Source organism: Cadophora gregata, assembly GCF_030347475.1.
Source record: "Cadophora gregata isolate MNR1 chromosome Unknown scaffold_3, whole genome shotgun sequence".
NCBI classification, from domain to species: Eukaryota; Fungi; Ascomycota; class Leotiomycetes; order Helotiales; family Ploettnerulaceae; genus Cadophora; species Cadophora gregata.
In genome coordinates this window covers 1,338,598-1,356,450 of record NW_026695926.1, presented here as the reverse complement: position 1 = coordinate 1,356,450, position 17,853 = coordinate 1,338,598, and the positions used below count along the sequence as shown (strand labels likewise).

The 17,853-nt window shown below is 47.3% G+C and overlaps 9 protein-coding genes and 1 non-coding gene across 10 annotated transcripts; 4 read left to right on the top strand and 6 right to left on the bottom strand.

Annotated features, from left to right (window-relative positions):
* Positions 1 to 194: 194 nt before the first annotated feature.
* Positions 195 to 1,082, bottom strand: ONS95_008984 (uncharacterized protein; the record flags this gene model as incomplete). The annotated part of the gene is made up of 3 exons (XM_058502548.1): positions 195 to 386; positions 441 to 959; positions 1,020 to 1,082. The coding sequence occupies 3 exons, from the start codon at positions 1,080 to 1,082 to the stop codon at positions 195 to 197; spliced, it is 774 nt and encodes a 257-aa protein (XP_058361477.1).
* Positions 1,083 to 1,878: 796 nt separating this feature from the next.
* Positions 1,879 to 3,549, top strand: ONS95_008983 (uncharacterized protein; the record flags this gene model as incomplete). Its single annotated transcript, XM_058502547.1, has 4 exons — positions 1,879 to 1,906; positions 1,991 to 2,353; positions 2,399 to 2,682; positions 2,740 to 3,549. 4 exons carry the CDS (start codon positions 1,879 to 1,881, stop codon positions 3,547 to 3,549), a joined length of 1,485 nt encoding a protein of 494 aa, XP_058361476.1.
* Positions 3,550 to 4,264: 715 nt separating this feature from the next.
* Positions 4,265 to 5,529, top strand: ONS95_008982 (uncharacterized protein; the record flags this gene model as incomplete). Its single annotated transcript, XM_058502546.1, has 3 exons — positions 4,265 to 4,487; positions 4,584 to 4,970; positions 5,060 to 5,529. 3 exons carry the CDS (start codon positions 4,265 to 4,267, stop codon positions 5,527 to 5,529), a joined length of 1,080 nt encoding a protein of 359 aa, XP_058361475.1.
* A 591-nt stretch (positions 5,530 to 6,120) lies between these two features.
* ONS95_008981 (uncharacterized protein) lies at positions 6,121 to 7,745 on the top strand (the record flags this gene model as incomplete). Its single annotated transcript, XM_058502545.1, has 3 exons — positions 6,121 to 6,659; positions 6,708 to 6,950; positions 6,998 to 7,745. The coding sequence occupies 3 exons, from the start codon at positions 6,121 to 6,123 to the stop codon at positions 7,743 to 7,745; spliced, it is 1,530 nt and encodes a 509-aa protein (XP_058361474.1).
* A 119-nt stretch (positions 7,746 to 7,864) lies between these two features.
* On the bottom strand, positions 7,865 to 8,587 carry ONS95_008980 (uncharacterized protein; the record flags this gene model as incomplete). Its single annotated transcript, XM_058502544.1, has 1 exon — positions 7,865 to 8,587. The coding sequence occupies one exon, from the start codon at positions 8,585 to 8,587 to the stop codon at positions 7,865 to 7,867; it is 723 nt and encodes a 240-aa protein (XP_058361473.1).
* Positions 8,588 to 8,767: 180 nt separating this feature from the next.
* Positions 8,768 to 9,512, bottom strand: ONS95_008979 (uncharacterized protein). The gene has a single exon (XM_058502543.1). The coding sequence runs from the start codon at positions 9,433 to 9,435 to the stop codon at positions 9,121 to 9,123; it is 315 nt and encodes a 104-aa protein (XP_058361472.1). The 5' UTR covers positions 9,436 to 9,512; the 3' UTR covers positions 8,768 to 9,120.
* On the bottom strand, positions 9,513 to 11,201 carry NOB1 (Nin1 binding protein). The gene has a single exon (XM_058502542.1). It carries the CDS (start codon positions 11,163 to 11,165, stop codon positions 9,618 to 9,620), a length of 1,548 nt encoding a protein of 515 aa, XP_058361471.1. The 5' UTR covers positions 11,166 to 11,201; the 3' UTR covers positions 9,513 to 9,617.
* A 178-nt stretch (positions 11,202 to 11,379) lies between these two features.
* Positions 11,380 to 11,492, top strand: ONS95_008977. The gene has a single exon. It is a non-coding gene; the product is annotated as a tRNA-Leu (tRNA).
* Positions 11,493 to 12,895: 1,403 nt separating this feature from the next.
* Positions 12,896 to 15,244, bottom strand: LAP2_2 (Leucyl aminopeptidase yscIV). Its single transcript, XM_058502541.1, has 4 exons — positions 14,521 to 15,244; positions 14,162 to 14,470; positions 13,737 to 14,112; positions 12,896 to 13,684 (listed from the first exon to the last, which is right to left on the bottom strand). The coding sequence occupies exons 1-4, from the start codon at positions 14,599 to 14,601 to the stop codon at positions 12,996 to 12,998; spliced, it is 1,455 nt and encodes a 484-aa protein (XP_058361470.1). The 5' UTR covers positions 14,602 to 15,244; the 3' UTR covers positions 12,896 to 12,995.
* Positions 15,245 to 16,325: 1,081 nt separating this feature from the next.
* Positions 16,326 to 17,568, bottom strand: ONS95_008975 (uncharacterized protein). The gene is made up of 2 exons (XM_058502540.1): positions 17,132 to 17,568; positions 16,326 to 17,074 (listed from the first exon to the last, which is right to left on the bottom strand). The coding sequence occupies exons 1-2, from the start codon at positions 17,409 to 17,411 to the stop codon at positions 16,455 to 16,457; spliced, it is 900 nt and encodes a 299-aa protein (XP_058361469.1). The 5' UTR covers positions 17,412 to 17,568; the 3' UTR covers positions 16,326 to 16,454.
* Positions 17,569 to 17,853: the final 285 nt, after the last annotated feature.

Below are 17,853 nucleotides of genomic sequence, written 5' to 3'. Positions count from 1 at the left end.
TCCTCATCTTGGCCAATCTTGTCTGATCCAGTAGCTTACGTAATTTCAATATTGCTTGAATGAGCACGAAAACTTGCTTCGAACCTCCACACTTATGTCATTCTCAATGAAGCTGATTCTGCATGTTCAGTCAGGGACCAATCGATAGAGCGTTGTTGTTTCCAAATTATTCCATTCTTTTAATTTACTTGTGGCTAAACTCCTCCTACTATCCCCTCGCTGCCCTCACTAGCACCACCCAGCTTCTTCCTCAGTGCAGCAATCTCTTTGTTCAAGATCTCATTGATCTTTGTCAAACTATCCACTTTATCCTGCAAATCCTTCGTCACCTGATTCCTGCGCTCCCGAAATCTATGCTGAGAATTGCGGTTCTGCTCGCGACGTCTCTGTGATTATATCAGCTTTGATACAGAGAAATTATTATGGACAAAGTTACTAACCTGTTTCGCACTCAACATGCGTCGGAACTCTGAGCTATCACTGTTGTTCATTTCTAGACTGCTGCGTTCGGATTCGCGCTCACGGGAAGGAGTTCTGCTCGATGTGCTCGTCACGCTGCTTCCCCTCGTCATAGGCGTGATACTGGTTGCTGGCGATGAAACATCTTCACCTGATGTAGACAGAGAATACAATCCCAGACTCGTTGCAATTGGGGAGATGCCAGTCATCGCATCGAAAGCACTCGTTTGCGAACTAACGCACGCATGGACATCTACCGAGCCATGCAGCCAGCTATCAACAGCATCGTAGTGGCGAGGCTGGAGGCTCTGGAATGCGCTGCTGTCGACCGCTTGGGGTAGCCATGTGTTGTTGGTGGATGTGAAAGAGACGCAGATGCAGAGTTCGGTGCTGAGACCGTCGTCGAATCGTGGGCGTTGGCAGAAAGAACACCAGACTGATTCGATGTCGAAGAGGGCGAGATTTTCGGTATCGGGCTTGATGTGGCAAGTGTCTTCAGCCTATTAATAGTCAGTATATGGTTCTTCGAACTTTCGGTGTCTAGACCAGGGTGGACATACTAGCTGAATCCCTCTTCCGGTATTTTGTGTTTGCATCTCGTGATCGTTGCGAAAGAGGTTCATGTTGATGCAATGTTGTTGAGCGAGGTAAATTCGCGATTAAGTGTTTTTCAAAAGTAGAAGATTGTATTGCAGGCTCGTGGGATTGCGATGGGCATTTGCCTTGCTCGGCTTTGAAGAAAGTGGGTTGTTGTCTATGGAAGAACAGCTCCAAGCAATGGAGAACAACATCTTCATATATTCTCTCGTGAAGAACTCAGCGGAATCCATTAACCACAACTCGAAACATCATCGTCATTTCTGACATTGATGATATCTCTCAAAAGGGTACATTAGCAAACTTTTCCGAAGAGTCAGCCGCGAGTCTGATTGGACCATCTCAATTCTCATTCAGGTCAAGCGTACATATTCGAGTCTCCCACATACAATGAACTTGATTGGACAACGGAACACGTCAACGAAGACCTCGAACATGACTTCAGGAGTCACAGATCCTGTCGTCGGGAAATAATGGAATCTGAAGTCTTCAATATCCTAAAATGTACAAGTAGATACCAAGAGATCCACTTCACATCAATCTCACGAATCAACTGTTCTCGCTTAGCTGCATGTTGCTTACTGATGAAGCAAAACCTTGCTGACAGTGGGATTATGTTTCTCGTGCGGGAAAAGCACGGAAGACTTCTATCCAATACGAAGCAGTCATTCAGAACCACAGCGCTATGCTCAATCAGGTCCGTAGGTGAACCAATCAAAAGCAGAGGCGTTTTCCACACATATCATGCGCAATCCCCAGATGTCTCGATCAGGACTCATCTGAATTTGATTGAGTTCTGGTCGGTGGTATCCAGCATTAATTATGGCACCTTTGAAATCTGCAGGTACCGGTATGTGCCCTACCCTGAATTTTCCTCTCCACTTCTCTCTCGATCATCGCTCATTGGCTGACCATAATTCTGCTTCTGGTTTAGCACTGACATTACAGCCACGTGCATCTGTGACTTTCGAATTCATCGACGTTGAGGATAAAGATGCCCGTCGTAAGGCTAGATCACACGTCATTCGTGAGGCAAAACAGAGGCAGAAACTCGAGACGTTGAGGTACCAGAAGAATAGGGAGGGGACGAAGCGTTCCTTGGCGCCAGCAGTGATCAGGACAAAGCCTATCCTACCCACTGAAGAGGAGACGACTCAGAGTCAGAACAGCCTTGTGGCCAAGAACGCCGTAACCTTTTTACCTTCGATTAATACAGTTCTAGAAGGATTGGTAGATCCATTTAATCAGTTCCCCGTGAAGCTGACATCCGGTAAAGATCTGGGCTTGGTGGATCACTGTAAGTCCGCAATGCGTCCGCTAGAATATTAACTAAACATTACAGACTACACCACATTTCGACCGAAACCATTTTTATTATCAGATTGTGATTATACTCCTGTAAAGAAATTGATGCTCCAAGTTTCTATGCAAGATGCCGCTTCTTTCCTCGTTATCATCTCCGGCGCTGCAAATGATATTGCACTCCGTTCGGGGAGACCTCAGTCTCAGCAAAGTATCGAGTATAAATCACAAGCGATGACACTAGTAAATAAACGAATGGCTGTTTCACAACAGTACTTCACAGATGGTACGATAAATGCATGTTCGATGTTTGCTGGTACAGAGGTATGCCACCCACCCCTCTTCATTTGACGAGCAAGTGCTAACTTCGTCGACGTGCAGCTATTATTTGGCACACCCGAAACATTCAATACACACATGAACGGCGTAATGGAAATGTTGAAGGCCAGAGGAGGCTACGAGAAGTTGCAACAAACAAACCCACTCCTGGCATCCTTGCTCGCATGGCATGATTTCGCCGGCGCTGCAGCACTTGCCTGCCATCGCAGATTCGCATTCACGAGTTGTGATCCCCTCGGTATCTCATCATCTCTGAAACCGATTGAGTACACCGCTCCATTCAACATCCCTCGTGACACTTTACCTCCGAATTATACGCTGTACGATGACCTGATGATCCTGCTCGGCAATCTCGAAAACGCCACGACCTTGATCCGTACGAAGAGTATGGACAGAGAGAAAATGGAACAACATACCAGTTTTGTAGCCAAGCTCAATTCGGATTTGATACGCATACTGTCGCCGCCTACGAGCCAAACAACACCCTTCCGTCGATTTCTCATTGAGGATTCATTCCGTATTGCGTGTTTGATTTACATCAGCGCCATCTGCAGAAGTTACGACGACTGGGAGTTTCAGACAAATGCAACAATTGATGAGCTGAAGGGGGCATTGCTGGATGATTCCGAAGGATGGAGTGTTGCTACGGAGATGCTATTGCGATTTCTGCTGGGTAGTGGGAAGGCGCAGAGTCAGAGGACGGTGCATTATGTTGAACAGCTAATGAAACTGTTTGTCCCGATGGACTGGAATCAGTGGAAGAACGTCAAGGATACCTTGCTGTCGTTTTTCTTGTCGGCGGATATGTGTGCGGGTCCGTTGCAGGATTTGTGGAGGTGTCGGATAGATTGACATTGTGTTGGGCATTGCTGCATCAGACGCGGACACATTTAATATTCTTTAGAACCAAGACAGACTAGAACATACCTGCCTCATGAAATGTCTGAGAACGAGAACTGAGGTCTAGGTCCACAAGGAAGCCAGGTTGAAACTAGGACGGATTAGGAAGAATGTCGCATCCAATCAGGACAGTCGAAGTGCTTAAACAGATCCACTTTCAGCCCTGCCGGCATCTTTCTCCTACATGAAATCTGCACTGCAGCGGCAAGGACTGATGCTATCGTTCTACCGGAGTTTATCCTGTCATTCCCAAGGATATAAATAACGGCCGTATTGAGACGGAAATGGCACCATGACGGATCAGGAAGAATATTGAAGCCAATGAAAATAAGCGAGGTCTCCGCCTTCACCTACATGATTGGCTGCCATTTGGACGAAAAGGGATATATATGATATTCGCAAAGGATTCAGAGAGAATCATCGGGTGTTAAAAGGCCGCCGATGCATATTCTCACGATTACGCTATCACAATCTAGCTCTAAAGCCAAGTGTTGGGGCGAGAGATGATCCAGTCCTGGAGACTTAAATGGAGATAGGTACACAGCGTATTTTCTCTTCAGCTTACTCCCTAACTTTCAAATCGAAACTCAGATTTGTAGAGATACGGTTTTTGTGCTTTCAAAGTTAACGGGACGTCCAAGACCAACATTCAACATCTTATCTCACCATGCCAACAATATTCCTCACTGGGGCCACAGGCTATATCGGTGGTCACGCGTTGCAACTCATCGCCAAACAACATCCAGAATGGGAGATCATCACTTTGGTACGGAATAAAGCTCAAGAGGAACTGCTCCGGAAACACTTCCACTGTGTTCGAACTGTTGTAGGGAGTCTTGAAGATCTGGACCTGGTTGGTAATTGTGCCGCCGAGGCGGATGTTGTGTTGCGTAAGTGCTCTTTTCTTGATCACATTTAGTAAATTCTCAAGCGACGACCTCTTATTGTCACCAAGTTGGGAGATGCTGATACATGTGACATCACAGAACTCGCATCATCTAGTCACCCCACTTCGAGTACAAGAATGATCAATAGCATGGCTCGACGGAATAAGGGAACGTTCATCCAAATGTCAGGCATCTGCGCTCTACAGAACCACCCTCATGGCTACGGCAAGCCCTCGGATATCATATACAACGACAGTGACCAAGACAAATTTGCCACCAGCTTCTCCTCAAGTAGCCCGGAGCTCTCAGTCCTGTCAGCGGGTAAACATAATGATGTTTCAGCCTCAATCTTGTGTTCCGGGTTGATTTACGGAATCGGAAAGGGGCCCGGACGGAGGAGGGGGACGACGGTACCGTATTTGATGGAGGCAACACTGAAGCGTGGGAAGCGATTTATGATTGGTGAAGGTACAAACGTGATGAGTTGTAAGTCTAGACCTGCTACTCTCCCATGTACATTGGAGCATTGTTGCTTTTGTTGCTGTTGAATATTTATTTTTGGCTGATCGAAGAAGGTATACACATCGACGACGTCGCATCAGCTTTACTTGTGCTCACCGAACATGCTCTCGCACGTCAGAGTCGCGATAGTTACCTTCCAGACACATGCAGCTTGGAGCCATTACCTTTCTACTTCCTTGGCTCAAACACAATATCGATGAACGACCTCACAAAAGAGATTGTAAAGATAGCACAATCACGCAGCATTCTGTCACTAGATTCCCCCACAATCGAACAGCTCAGTCCCGGTCAAGCAGCACAAATTCATCCCTGGGCACCCATGCTTTGGGGGTCGAATTGTGTTGGTGAAGCCAAGCAGCTGGAAGAATTACGGTGGCAGCCGGAAGGACCAAGCTTAATTGAAGCATTGCCAGAGATGTTGGATTTTGAAATCAGCTTGTTGGCTGGGCGGGATGAAGACCTTTTGTGCGCTTGGCAGACAGATGTTAAAATACGGAGGGAGGAGATTGTTTCGTGTTTTTGAGTTTCGGCAAATAGCGTGTTGACTCGCTTATGATCAGTCCTTTCTGGACTTGGGAGGTTGCCCGAAAACTTGCACAGCGTTGTTTCGTATCTCTCTAGAGCTTCGGTTCCGGTGAGTGGTTATGCTTTCTTTGATCTGGATAATTTTGAATTCTACTATATTCATCTATCAATGCCAAAGGAGGTCTGTTAATCGTGGCTGTCAACGGAGAAGCCTTGCAGTGCCCCATGCAAATAGGGCTGAATCTTGGCACGCAGTAAAAGTCACGTTCACACGCGTCTTCATGCAAGCCATCGGAGCTGAGAGAGCTGCACCTGGGGAGTGCAGCTCGGGGCTGAGAGCAGCCTAAATGGAGAACGGAGAAATATAATTGCTGTGAGAGCTCACCCAGCTAGACGGGTGCTTCCTCTCGTGTTCTTGTTCTACTGCGCTGCTGCTCTGCTGCTGGGTGATTTCGATTTCAGAGTTCTGCAGCGACGTTCCTTTCTTTTATGACTTGATGCGACATTCTGACAGCGTGAAGGAGAAAAAACAATTTGAATCGTAGAACAAGGAATTTCGAGATCAAAGTCGAAGAACGCGACAGACAAGATGGCAGAGGAATCCCAGACCCAGACACACATGGAGACAATCCTCTCCACCGCGAAACTCGGCGAGAAGCTCTCCATCGACCTCCTCAAATTCTCCGCCAGCTACAACATCAACCAGCTCATCATGTTAAACATGTCTACAGCAATCGGTCTGATCTCCGCAAACCTGCAAGCCCTCTCCCAGAACATTGAAGCCTTTGGACCAAAAATTGATTTCGACGAGGCCCTTACTAAACCGCTGGTCGAGAGCGTCCGAGCCATCTTTGAGAAAGTGCAGAAGGCGTTGGCGGACGGATATGAGGCGGAGAAAAAGCATGGCGATGATTTTGTTAGTCCAGAAATGGGTAGTGGGGTCCGTCGGTCAAGATACGATGCTACACGGATCCTGCACCAGCATGCCGGGGTCATCGCATTCAACAAGGTGTTTGGTGGGTACCCAGGGGGTGAGATGTTGATGTGGAATCTGGACACGCAGAAGGGTCATGTTTTCTTTCTTGCGAAAACGATTCGTGTTCTAGCGTTGAAGAAAATGGAAGAGGAGTAATTGTTTCTGTTCCCGATGGTAGAGGATAGTGCTAATGATCGAAGGGGCACGTTGCCAGACGAGCAGAGAGGCGCGCTCAAGAAATTCGATAAAGAGCTTCCCTGGTTACTCAACGAGCTACAGTGGCGCGGGCCACAACTCAAGGAAGTGGCTGCGAAGTGGAAGGCGGGTGAGGATCTGACAGATACTCAGTCTAGGAGGAACAGCGATGTTTCCATCATCCCTCGCTACCGAGAGGTAGATGTTGATGCCCGTAGCATCAGTTCCGTGAGTTCGAGGGGATCTGAGTATGTGCAACATAAGCCTTCATAGACTTTGCTGACAGATCGTCCAGCGGTTGGATCGAGGCAAAGGAGATCTACGAGACTTGGTTCATTCGAAAAGCCGAGGGATTAGTGCGCAGAGCGGATCGCAATTTCAGTTTCCTCGGTCTGAAAGTCCATGAAAATTTTATCAACCAGAATTACAGTGCCGATCCGACACCATGTTCCCAAGAGGATATGAAGAACAGATATGAGCGGTCTGAGGCAGATGGAGGACCGAAAGCCTTGAAGAAGCTGATCAACAAACTACCCGAGGGAGTTTACCGAGAGATAGACTTCCTCCTCCAGGAACGTGACAGGAATTCTAGAGCATCCAAGTTTATTCGCATCTGGAAAATCATCGATGTGAGACCAACTTCGCCTCTCATACCAAAACAATCTGGGGGATGGTTCTCGTGGTTCAAAGGCCAGGAACAAATCACGGATTGGATAGTAGTGTTGAAAGCCAAGAGCCTTAGTGCAGAGGGGCTGGTATGGCCAACTGCTACGAGCGATCCATTCAGGAAGGCACATGTTCAGGGAATAGTAGAGAGAAGAAGGATGCCGGCATATCGTGGAAATCGGGATTACTCTCCCGAACGCGAAATTGTGATTAATCACCGGCCGACTGGAAGATATAATCGAAGGGTGATAGCCAAAGAGCCAACTCCTGATGAAGCTCATGAAGCGATCAAGGACCTCATTTCTGGTATTGTGGTGTATACCAAGGATTCTGATGGAGAGAATCCTTTTACTTCGGTTGAGGAAACAAGTTCTTGAAGGCAGGATGGCTAGCAGAATGCAAATTGAATCAAGAAATGTAAAGCCATGAAGTGCAGTCGTGAACAGACAATAAAGATGCATTAAGCCAATGATAAGCTTTATTGGCCAGATTTCGGTCATTCCGGTATCCTCTGTGGAGCAGGAACGACTTTCGCTTCCCTCAATCCACCATCCTGGCTCCTCCACATGTGAGGCATCTTCTCGTCAGGAGGTAAACTCGACCAGTTCCTATAAGGCTGCTCCAGAAGCATCCATGAGATATCCTCGGCCTCAGAATATCGAATCCGCTTACACAACGCACCCTGCACCAAAGGCCTCCGATCCCGAAATAATCGGCAAACATTGATAACATCCATGTCCTTAACTCCGAAGGAACCGTTGTAGATGACTTGCAAGTACTCCAGATTTGGGAAGTACTTGAGCAGTGAGATGAGATGCTTGAGCCGATCGAGGTTGATGTTGTGTGACGGAATGTACAGTCTCTTGAGGTAGTGGCGTGCTAGGCAGACCTTGCTCATATCAACGGCCCATTGAGAAGGTCTGAGGAATCCATCTCTTCGCTGGCTGCTGAGAAGATTGAGGAACTCCGGTGCTGTCCAGGCTGGAGTTCCTCGGATCTGAAACATGTTACGCCCGTAGAGAACTTCTACAACTTCAGTGTAGACTTGACGATTCGTTCGAAGAAGTGAGATGTAATCCGCCACGCCTGCTCGTTCCTTGCTCGGATACAGTGGGCCATCGACCACGAACATAACATCGTAAATGGTATCTCTGATCTCGCGAGGGAGATTGAGTAAATGCAACTCTTGTGATTTCATCTCCTCAACATCAAGAATCATCGACTTCGAGGGTTCCGTGGACACGTTCCTCTCGTGAGAACTAAGAGCAAGAGAGTTAATGGAAGGACAGCATTATACATTAACGCATATTTAAAGAATTCAAAGTACAAAGCAGTAAATGGATAATACAGAACTGCCAACCTATATAGGAAGGGATAAAAATTAGAGTTTAATAGAAGTTGGAAGTGGAGATGTCAGCCAGAGCGAACACGATACGCTCTTCAATTGCGAGGAATGGTGGAAAGCGAGCTAACAGCCGAATGCATTGCCAGACCCAAACAGGACTAGCACCATCAAAATCCCTGTCCAAATCGCAAACTCCAAAAAATTATCACGACTCCAGCGGTTTTCGCACCACGCATCCCAATATCGATACAGGATTCCACACAGCACGCGGCCACTCATTCCGCCTACGTCAAGCTCGATCAATCGACCTCTGCCAGTTTAAACACATCTATCGCCCAAACGATTCCGTCCCCCCACACCGCAACCATGCATCTCATGTACACTGTCGACAGCGCTGGCAAGCGTGTCTATACACTCAAGAAGGTCGTTTCGGGAGAGGTCACCAAGTCGGCACACCCTGCGCGTTTCTCGCCAGATGACAAGTACTCCAGACATCGTGTTACGCTGAAGAAGAGATACGGACTGCTCTTGACGCAGCAGAGTAAGTTAACTGAATCCGCCGAGTTCATAGCAGATTTTTGCCAGGGCGATCGTCGAGTGGAACTTGTGCTGACGGGTTGACAGAGGATCTCAAGGTCTTGGGCCAGTAATTTGGAGGGGTAGTCATGATTGAGGGAGCTGGAAGCTCGATTCACAGTGGGAGATGGAATGTGAGGAGGCATTGCAGGCGCATATAAGGAGTTCTGGTGGAAAATATTTGTTCATGGTCATTGGCGTTCTACGAACGTGTGTAGGAAATCCAAATGGACTTTCGCTATGCAAATCCGTCTATGTGCAGAGACCCAACGCCGTGACTCCTCCGTCCTGGTTTTTGCACGCCAAATCCAAATCCAAACCCCGAAATCTAGTGCCGTTTCTTGGAATTTACGTTCCTCCCTGCTCCAACCTTTGTTCTGCCACCTGCACGGCCTCTGTCGCCGGACAAGAGTCCAGGGAGGAAATCCTCGTCCATCAGATCCTTCTCCTTCTTCCGCCGAGCCCCAGTCATAGCTTGGATGTATTCCTTCTGATCTTCTGCGAGGATCAAACCTTGACCCCATCCACCCTTTCCTCCTCCCTGAACAAGCTTCCCATTGGATGTACCTGCAACAGGCTTTGGTATGCTGTAAACGTCCCCTCTCTTGTTCCACTGCATGTTCTTCTTCAAATGAACTTTCACTTTGCCATCCTTATCCGTAGTGCATGACGTTCGCATGAGCGTTGGCTTTCCGCATCGACCACAGAATTGTTTGGTCATGTCCTTGGTAATAGCAAAACAGGCGTGGCATCGCAACACCCAGGTCTTCAATTGCTTGATTCTTTGCAGGGTTGGTGAGAGGAGATTAAGGTTCATTCGTAGGAGGACGTTCTGCATGGCGAAATCAGATGTGATGAGTGCTACTTGCATTATCGCGGCTTCGGTTTTCTTCTTGGTGGCGCCATTTTCGGATTTCGCCATAACTTTCTTGAGATTTGAAGGAGTGATCCACCCTTCACCATCTGATCCTTCAGAGTCTGATTCTTCAACTTCTTCAACGAGGCTCTCCGGGACAATTGAATCGGGTGTAGGCTCTGGAGCTTGAGCATCTGGCGCAGATGATCGTGCTACATCTTCGACTTCGAAGACGTTCTCTGACGACGTTGACTCGGGGACAATTTCCGTTGATTGTGCTTCTGATACAGGTGCTTGCGATTCCTCTGTGAGCTTGGTCGGGATTTCTTGGACTTCGGTTGATATTTGCACGTCCTCTGTAACCTGAACTGGAGTATCTGACTGCGCAACTGACGCTGGCTCGTCTGCAGTAGGAAGGATGGCCGCAGGGGTATCTTCTGGGTTCTGTGATTCCGATGTAGAAATGTGTGTGCTTTCGAGAACTTCATCTATCGTTTTTGGCTGCTCATCCTCTCCAAGAGTCCTTGGTACCGACGTTCCCCACGCGCCTCTTGTTTCCGGAGCAGGAGCTGGCGCTTCCACTGACTTCACAGTCTCCTCCTTAATATCTTCCGTCAAATTTTCCTCCACAGGTTTCGGCGGCTCTCCATTAATCTTCTTCTGATTTGGATCACTGCGCAGCCTCCAATCGCCATTGTTCCTCTCACATTCCAACTCATAGGCTAGCGCCATAAGATGGATATCCGGCCTACTCAACACCTCCAAATCACCCGTCTTACGCGCAAAATCAGTAATAACCTTCACGCTCGCAGGTCTCGGTGATCGTAATTTGAGGAAGGGCAGCAGGGTGCTCTCGAGTCTGGCGCGGGTGACTGCATCGCGGATTTCGTCAATGACTGCGGGGATCGTGTAGATGTTTTCGGCCTGGCCTAGAATTGTAGATACGTGAGGATCGTTCTTGATAATAGGACCCGAGTCGAGAATTAGACTGTGAATGGGCTTGGGAGTTTCGGTCGTCATTATGGCGGTAGGTTGTTGTGGTTGTTTTACCTTTGGCGGGGTAATTTTGAGGTTGCTGATAGAAAATTATCTTGGATTCTGCCCCGTGTGAAAGAGCCGGGCGGTGAAAGCCTCTCGGGGTTTGCCCGGTGGGAAAATTTTGCAGCACCCACACGACCTTTTGATTTAGTTATTAAGATAAGAGCTTTTCTATAAATCATGCCAGAACATGATAGGACAGATGGCCGAGTGGTTATGGCGTGTGACTCAAGATATTATCTTGTCAGCTAGACGCTGAAACAATTCTCATGGGCTTCGCCCGCAGGGGTTCGAATCCCCTTCTGTTCACTAAAATTTTGCTTTTTGAAGCTTTGATTTTGCGGTTCTGATTGTGGCGTGGATTTCAGCCAGGGCGTACGTAGCGAGACTATTCATTTATGCCGCGGATCTCTCCTTTGACGAGACTATCAACAGACTAAGTAGCTGCACTTCGTAGTCATCTTTGTACCAAAAGTCGTTGCCAGAACAGTGAGGATAACTGGTGCAGGTTTCCGTATATTAATAAACAATATAAACTTATCATATTAAATAAACACTACGATAATACGAGTTTTCAACTATTCTTCTCCTCCTGCGCACAACCATCAAAACACCCTGTCCAACAGCCAAAACCCCCAACAGCAACCACAACCTCCCATACGCCCACTTTACAGCAGCAACATCACCCCCATGCCACGAACTCCCCTCTGTATGTCCAAAGAACGAGTATCTCGTCCGATCATAAAACATAGGTGACAGAATCCTTACAACATTTCTTCCATCTGCACTACCGACAGTCCTGAACCACCTCCCCAGTATGGTATTAACAAACATCGGACCTGTAGCCCAGAACACTGTCGTATACCCCGTCCCCACCCGTCTATTGTGGTCTTGTAGGCTAAGTGCAAGTTTAAGCATGATGGGATGACGAGGTTTGCTGGCCATGATATCGTTGCTGACTCCGTATGGCTGTGTTTTTGGAAACCAGACTGGAAACGCGAGCAGTGGATCAAGAGGTCGTCGACAGGACACATCAAGGTCGATGTATATGCCGCCGTAATGCCAGAGAAGAAAATACCGTATTGAGTCCACTCGTTCGATGGTGTATGGATATGAGTCGTAGGTAGGAAGAAACCAGGGGAAGTGAATTTCTATGAAGTGACGAGCAGTCTCATCTGTCCAAAACATGTGTGTGTACGTTGGATTTTGGGCTTTACAGGAGTTGTGAGAATGTAGCCAATTTTCCGGGATTGTAGTTGTTTTGTATGTTTGGTGCATGATTCGAGGGATTTGTGTTGAAAGAGAAGTGGAGTTCTACGTGAAAGAAGTATCTTGGCTGATAGATTCGTTGAGGGTGCGAGTGTAGTCTTCGGGTAGGTCTGAGAGGGTGATACATCGTTTACGTAGAGCGATTCTGTACATGCTGATGTGCTTTACTTCGCAAAAAAAGTGAGGTTGAAATGTACAAAAGATAAAGTATGAGGATTGCTAATGCTGCATTGCGAAAAGTCCGACTTCCAAGTTTTGCGAATGAGGCTACTAATCTCATCTTCAAGGAGTAGAAAGTGACGGCACTGACGGTGAAGTGATAAAATACTTAGACCTATGTAGATTCAAATAGTGAGAGCTGAAGGGGGAAAGAACAAAAGGAAGCTCAGCGATGATTCGCAGTCCAATACCGATGACTGTTCATATAGAGATGGAACATGGCTATCAAGGCAAAACTGTGAATGATATTCCGCCACATTCACTCCAGTCCTGCTTTGTCTGCTATTTGTTGCCATTCTGCAAGGTCGTACCATGATCCAACACTTAGAAAGTAAACCTCTCACTCGATTTTCTTGACACAATCTGCTTCCGAGTGATGATATCCCTCTTCGTTCTAGCAGGCACCCCGTACTTACCCTCCCAAGAAATACCATATGTCGCAACAGAATGTGCAATGGCCTTCGCATTATGCAAGAACGCACCAATATTCAGGTTTTTAACATCATCCTTCGCACTGTGGTAGTTGACATCATACGCAACGCCAGCAGTACCTCCAAAGAGAGCGGCTTCTTCTTCAGTCTTGAGCTGCTCGGCTCCGGTGAAGAGTCCACCGCAGGGGACACCAACTTCGAGGAAGGGCCCGTAGTCGGAACGGCCATCGAATGCCGTGGATGCAAATGGGAGGTGCTCTTCGTATTGGAAGAAGTCTTCGAAAAGTTTCTCGGCCTGGGCAGAACCTGGTGCACCAGCGGTCCCAAATGAACTTCCATCACCATCATAAATGGCGTAGTAATAATTGGGCGAAGCAATCATATCGAAATTCAAATAGAGCCGAATTTTTGCGAGCTCCTCAGGGGACAAGGAATCGACGTAGTAGTATGAGCCGATCTCGCCTTGTTCTTCTCCGGACCACCATGAGAAGCGAATGGCGTTGTTTACGCTATATTTGGTGAGTTGGATCGCGATCTCAAGAAGGGCGATTGATCCTGAGCCATTGTCGTTGATACCAGGTCCTACAAATGATGTTAGAACCACATTTGACCAGTAGAGCTGGGAGCCACAAACCATCAATAACAGAGTCAGAGTGACCACCAACATGTAGAACATTGTTTTGGTCACCTCCCTTGGTCTGTGCAATGACATTATAGCTCGTGACATCAGACAAGTCAATTGAGAGAGAAGCAGTGACTGGTCCAGCACCGAGCAAGCTCAGTAGCGTGGCTCCGACAGTATCAGACACACCGGCTGCGGGTTGGAAGGGCCCTTCTGGATGGGTTTCTTGGGGCTCAAGAGTACGGTCTGCGAGTCTTACGACCACATTGTTGTAGATTATCGTGCCAACCGCACCTGCTGACCCAGCAAGAGCTACCTTTGAGCCAAAAGGACAGGTTCCTCGCTTGATGAAAGCAATTGAACCAGCGACTGCTGCTGGAAAATCTGCCTAGATGGTAAATTAGCAGATATAAGCTGTCCTGGCATTAATTGCTTACGGCATCGCATCCAAGGTTGTTCACGAGAACCATCGGGGCCGAAACTGATCCTTCAGGGCTGTAGATCATGTAGTCTGCAAGCAGTGTTTGACCATTGGCGGAGAAGACAGCCTTTCCACCGGGCATGGTGAAAGGTTGAACCTCAACATCATAGTAGTCTGGGTATGCGGAGAGAGTGTCCACAATCCAGTCAACAGTCTTGTTGTGGCCCGAAGTTGCTGCTCGACGAGTATTGTCATCTGCGAAGGAGAGTAAGGTTTCGGATTTCTTCACGAGCTCCGATCGAAGCAATACTCTGCGGAGTTTGTTCTATGAGAAGGTCAGTAGTATTCAGTCAAATGGGGTTATCGGAAACTAACAGACTCCACCAAAGGTAGTGCTGCAAGGGCAGTAGATGCCAATGCGCCAAAAGCAACTAGTGTCTGAATTGACTTCATCATGAACTGGTCGATCAGATTAAACTTCGGGAAGGATGCGAGACAGGATTTGTGAGCGAGGATAGCATGGTATCTTTATACCCATCTCTGGTTCTCAGAATTTTGCATGCCTATGACAAGCCCAAGTTTCCATAGCTATGGAAGTACCCCACCACGAGGCATTCCGAATGAGGCACAATATGTTCCCCTGTGCAAGGTGCAGTGTCATAGGTTGTGCCTGTTCCAGGTACAGGCACTTTGCAGATAGAGAGTATGGTAATGATTGGCTGTTCGTTGGGTCTCTTGTCGCCAAGTAAGAGATGCTTGATGTTGTAGAAGAGGGGTAACAATGTAGCATGGCGTTGCTTGACAACTCTTGCCATTGCTTGCTTACCCATGGCGCCAATGCGACTGTGAATAACATCATGATAATCAAACGAGGCAGGAGCCAAGATGTCAATTCTTCCAGACCGCTGTCAATAATGCTGTTCTGGAAGATTACAAGGATTGCTAAGCTGGAATATATGTAGCCAAGAAATGAGGCGTGGAAAAACATGACGATAAAAGATAAGGCTCGCGGTCGCAGGATAAGCTCAAATCGAACTTCCGAACCGTCGCAGCCATCTTGTGGACCTCGCATGTGAAGCTGGCAGAGGTGACATTGGCCGTATCATTATAGATAGAGGTCAGTATAAACAGCTCGATATCCAACAGTGCCTCTACAATTTCGCTTAAACCCCCTATCGAGATCACGTGGTACAGCGAAAGAAAACACACCGTCAGTCATCGCATTTGACGCCAGTGGGCGAGAATTGATTTATCCGGAGGGAAGAGGTACACCTTTGAACTCCAGAAATCCCATTGTGGAAATATCCCACACTTTTCATAGTACTATCCCTCGATGCCCTGAACAGAAGCAATCGGAATTTGGTCATGGGTTCGGATAGCTATTTGTTTGTTCTGATCGTCGGCATGTTCGTCAATGATCGCGAAATATCTATGGGGAGATGAAATATAATAGTTGAGCTAATACTGATGCATCCGAATTTACTTTGGGACTGCTCTCACTTCGCAGTTTTGGCAGCAAAGTGTGAAGTTAGCGTGAAGATGGTCGCGATGGCAACAAAAGGAGCACCGTACTTGAAATGGAAGCACAGGCATAATTGAACTCCTTTTTTGGACACAATCGTATTGTATTGAGAGACTCTTTAACCGTTTCTTGACATTCGCGGTTCATCAATCCGTTGCAGCGCGTTGATGGGGGTGTTTGCTCTACCATCGGTCCTCACACAGCTCAACAGGGGACATATACTAGAGCTTCTCTCGTCAGATTATGTTTCGCGATCCATTTGTCTGTACAAAATCTTGGTAAGTTTTGACATCTGTGATGGGCATGTTTAATGTAAGCAAAATGTCAGCGACTCGAATTGGCTCTTCTACTTTCAGAAAGAAGCTATGAAGAGGCAACGCCTGTAAGTTGACGTTCCATGACGAACAAGAGGGATAAATGAGACTGATTACGCTGTTGGAGTCTTCTGGGGAATATCCATAGAAAAAAACCTGCACTTTCTCAGACATGAAGCTGCTGCCTGGACTATTACTGTATCAACTAAAGAGATTAGGAGTTTCAAGAATATCACACAAGGAAGGTTCAGTGCATTTGCGCTCGTTTGAGTCTAGAAATACCAGTGACGTAGATCCCCTTCATCGGGAATAGTATTGGAGGTGTACATTAGTGGCTATGTTCACCTGTGTTCTTGCATTTTTTCAATCATTAATTCGCTAACCTCAAATTATCGTATATGTACACAACCTCCCCCACCCCAGTCTATCTCTCTCTCATCAGCCTCCAATATTTATATCGTCCCCTCTACTCTTCAGTGATATGACGGCAGTTCATGAGGCGATGACGAGTTGCCGTATGTCGAAACCAGGCGAGGTTTTGGCGAAGGAACCGCAGAAGGCATTTCCTGTTTGTACTCTGTCCCAGCTGTCGGCGCATCGGAAGGCGAAGTATGTGTAGCATTCTTTCGCTTCATCAGCAAGTATATGCCCACCAGGAGCGCAACTAGGATGGCTACTCCAAAACTGACGCCAAGGCCAACGCCGACCTTAGTACCAGTAGTCAGGCCAGAGGAGTCGGAGTCCTTTACCGAGATGGAGGTTATCGTGGGAGAAGTTGCCGATGAAGATGAAGGTATCGCGGCTGTACTGTCAGAGGATGAAGGGACACTCGAGGTAGTCGATGAGATGCTCGAAGTGGTCGATGAGCTGCTCGACGCAATACTGCTAGTAGTGGCTGGAACTGACTGGCCAACGGCGTTGACCTTGGAATCTGTGAGGTTGAAATATGAGGTAACGCTCATTGGCGTCAATCCATTTGTTTGGTAGAGGGCAAAATAGAAAACATTGCTCTCAGTTAGGTCGAAATCGGGGTTGGCATTATTTCCATCTACGCCGATGGGGTTCCAGGTGTAATGTGAAGTGCCTAGATTGCCTGGAAGAAAGATTAATCGGATTGTTTGTATACATTCTATGATCTGTTTCAACTTACTGGATCCAGGGAGGTACTGTAAGTCTCCAATCTGGTTCTTTGGTTTCTCTGCATTCACCTGCCACATTACGATAGTGGTCAATCCAGATGCCAGAGGATTCCATGTTATGTTGAGAAGATTGCCGACGGTGTATATGGCGTTTCCACTCAAAGGAGCGGTACCAAAGCGCCCAATATCTGCTGGTTGTGGTGACGGATTAATGAATATTCCCGGAGACTGTGAGTTGACAGTAGAAAAACACAAGAACCCCAAGAAGACGATAAATATTGGTGTCATCATGAGGTACAAAGAATGTAACCCTCTACGAGATGGTTGCAGTAAATGCTCAGCAGAAAGTGAATGACTCCGAGACAGAATTCTGACAGAGCATTTCACAAGGAGAGATGGAAATGTCAGCCAGATCCAGTAGAGCAGTCACCGCCGAAGGAGAAAACGAGCAAGGATTTTGATTGGTTACGCCAGTGAGGTTACAACAGTCAAGAGTTGGTTCCAACTGTTTTGGTCTTCCCCCATTTTACTACATGCAATGTCTCAGCTACAGTCCTTCACCCTTTACCAAGCTTGAGCCTGGCTGTGTTGTTGGCCGCAGGCATGATAAAGGTGACTCTCATTTGCTTGTTGGTTTAATTTTTGACAGTTAAGGTGGATCCGAGCTAAATTATGCATATCTGTTGCTGTGGAAAGGCACAGCGAAGCTAGAAAGCAGCTCCGACACGCTCGT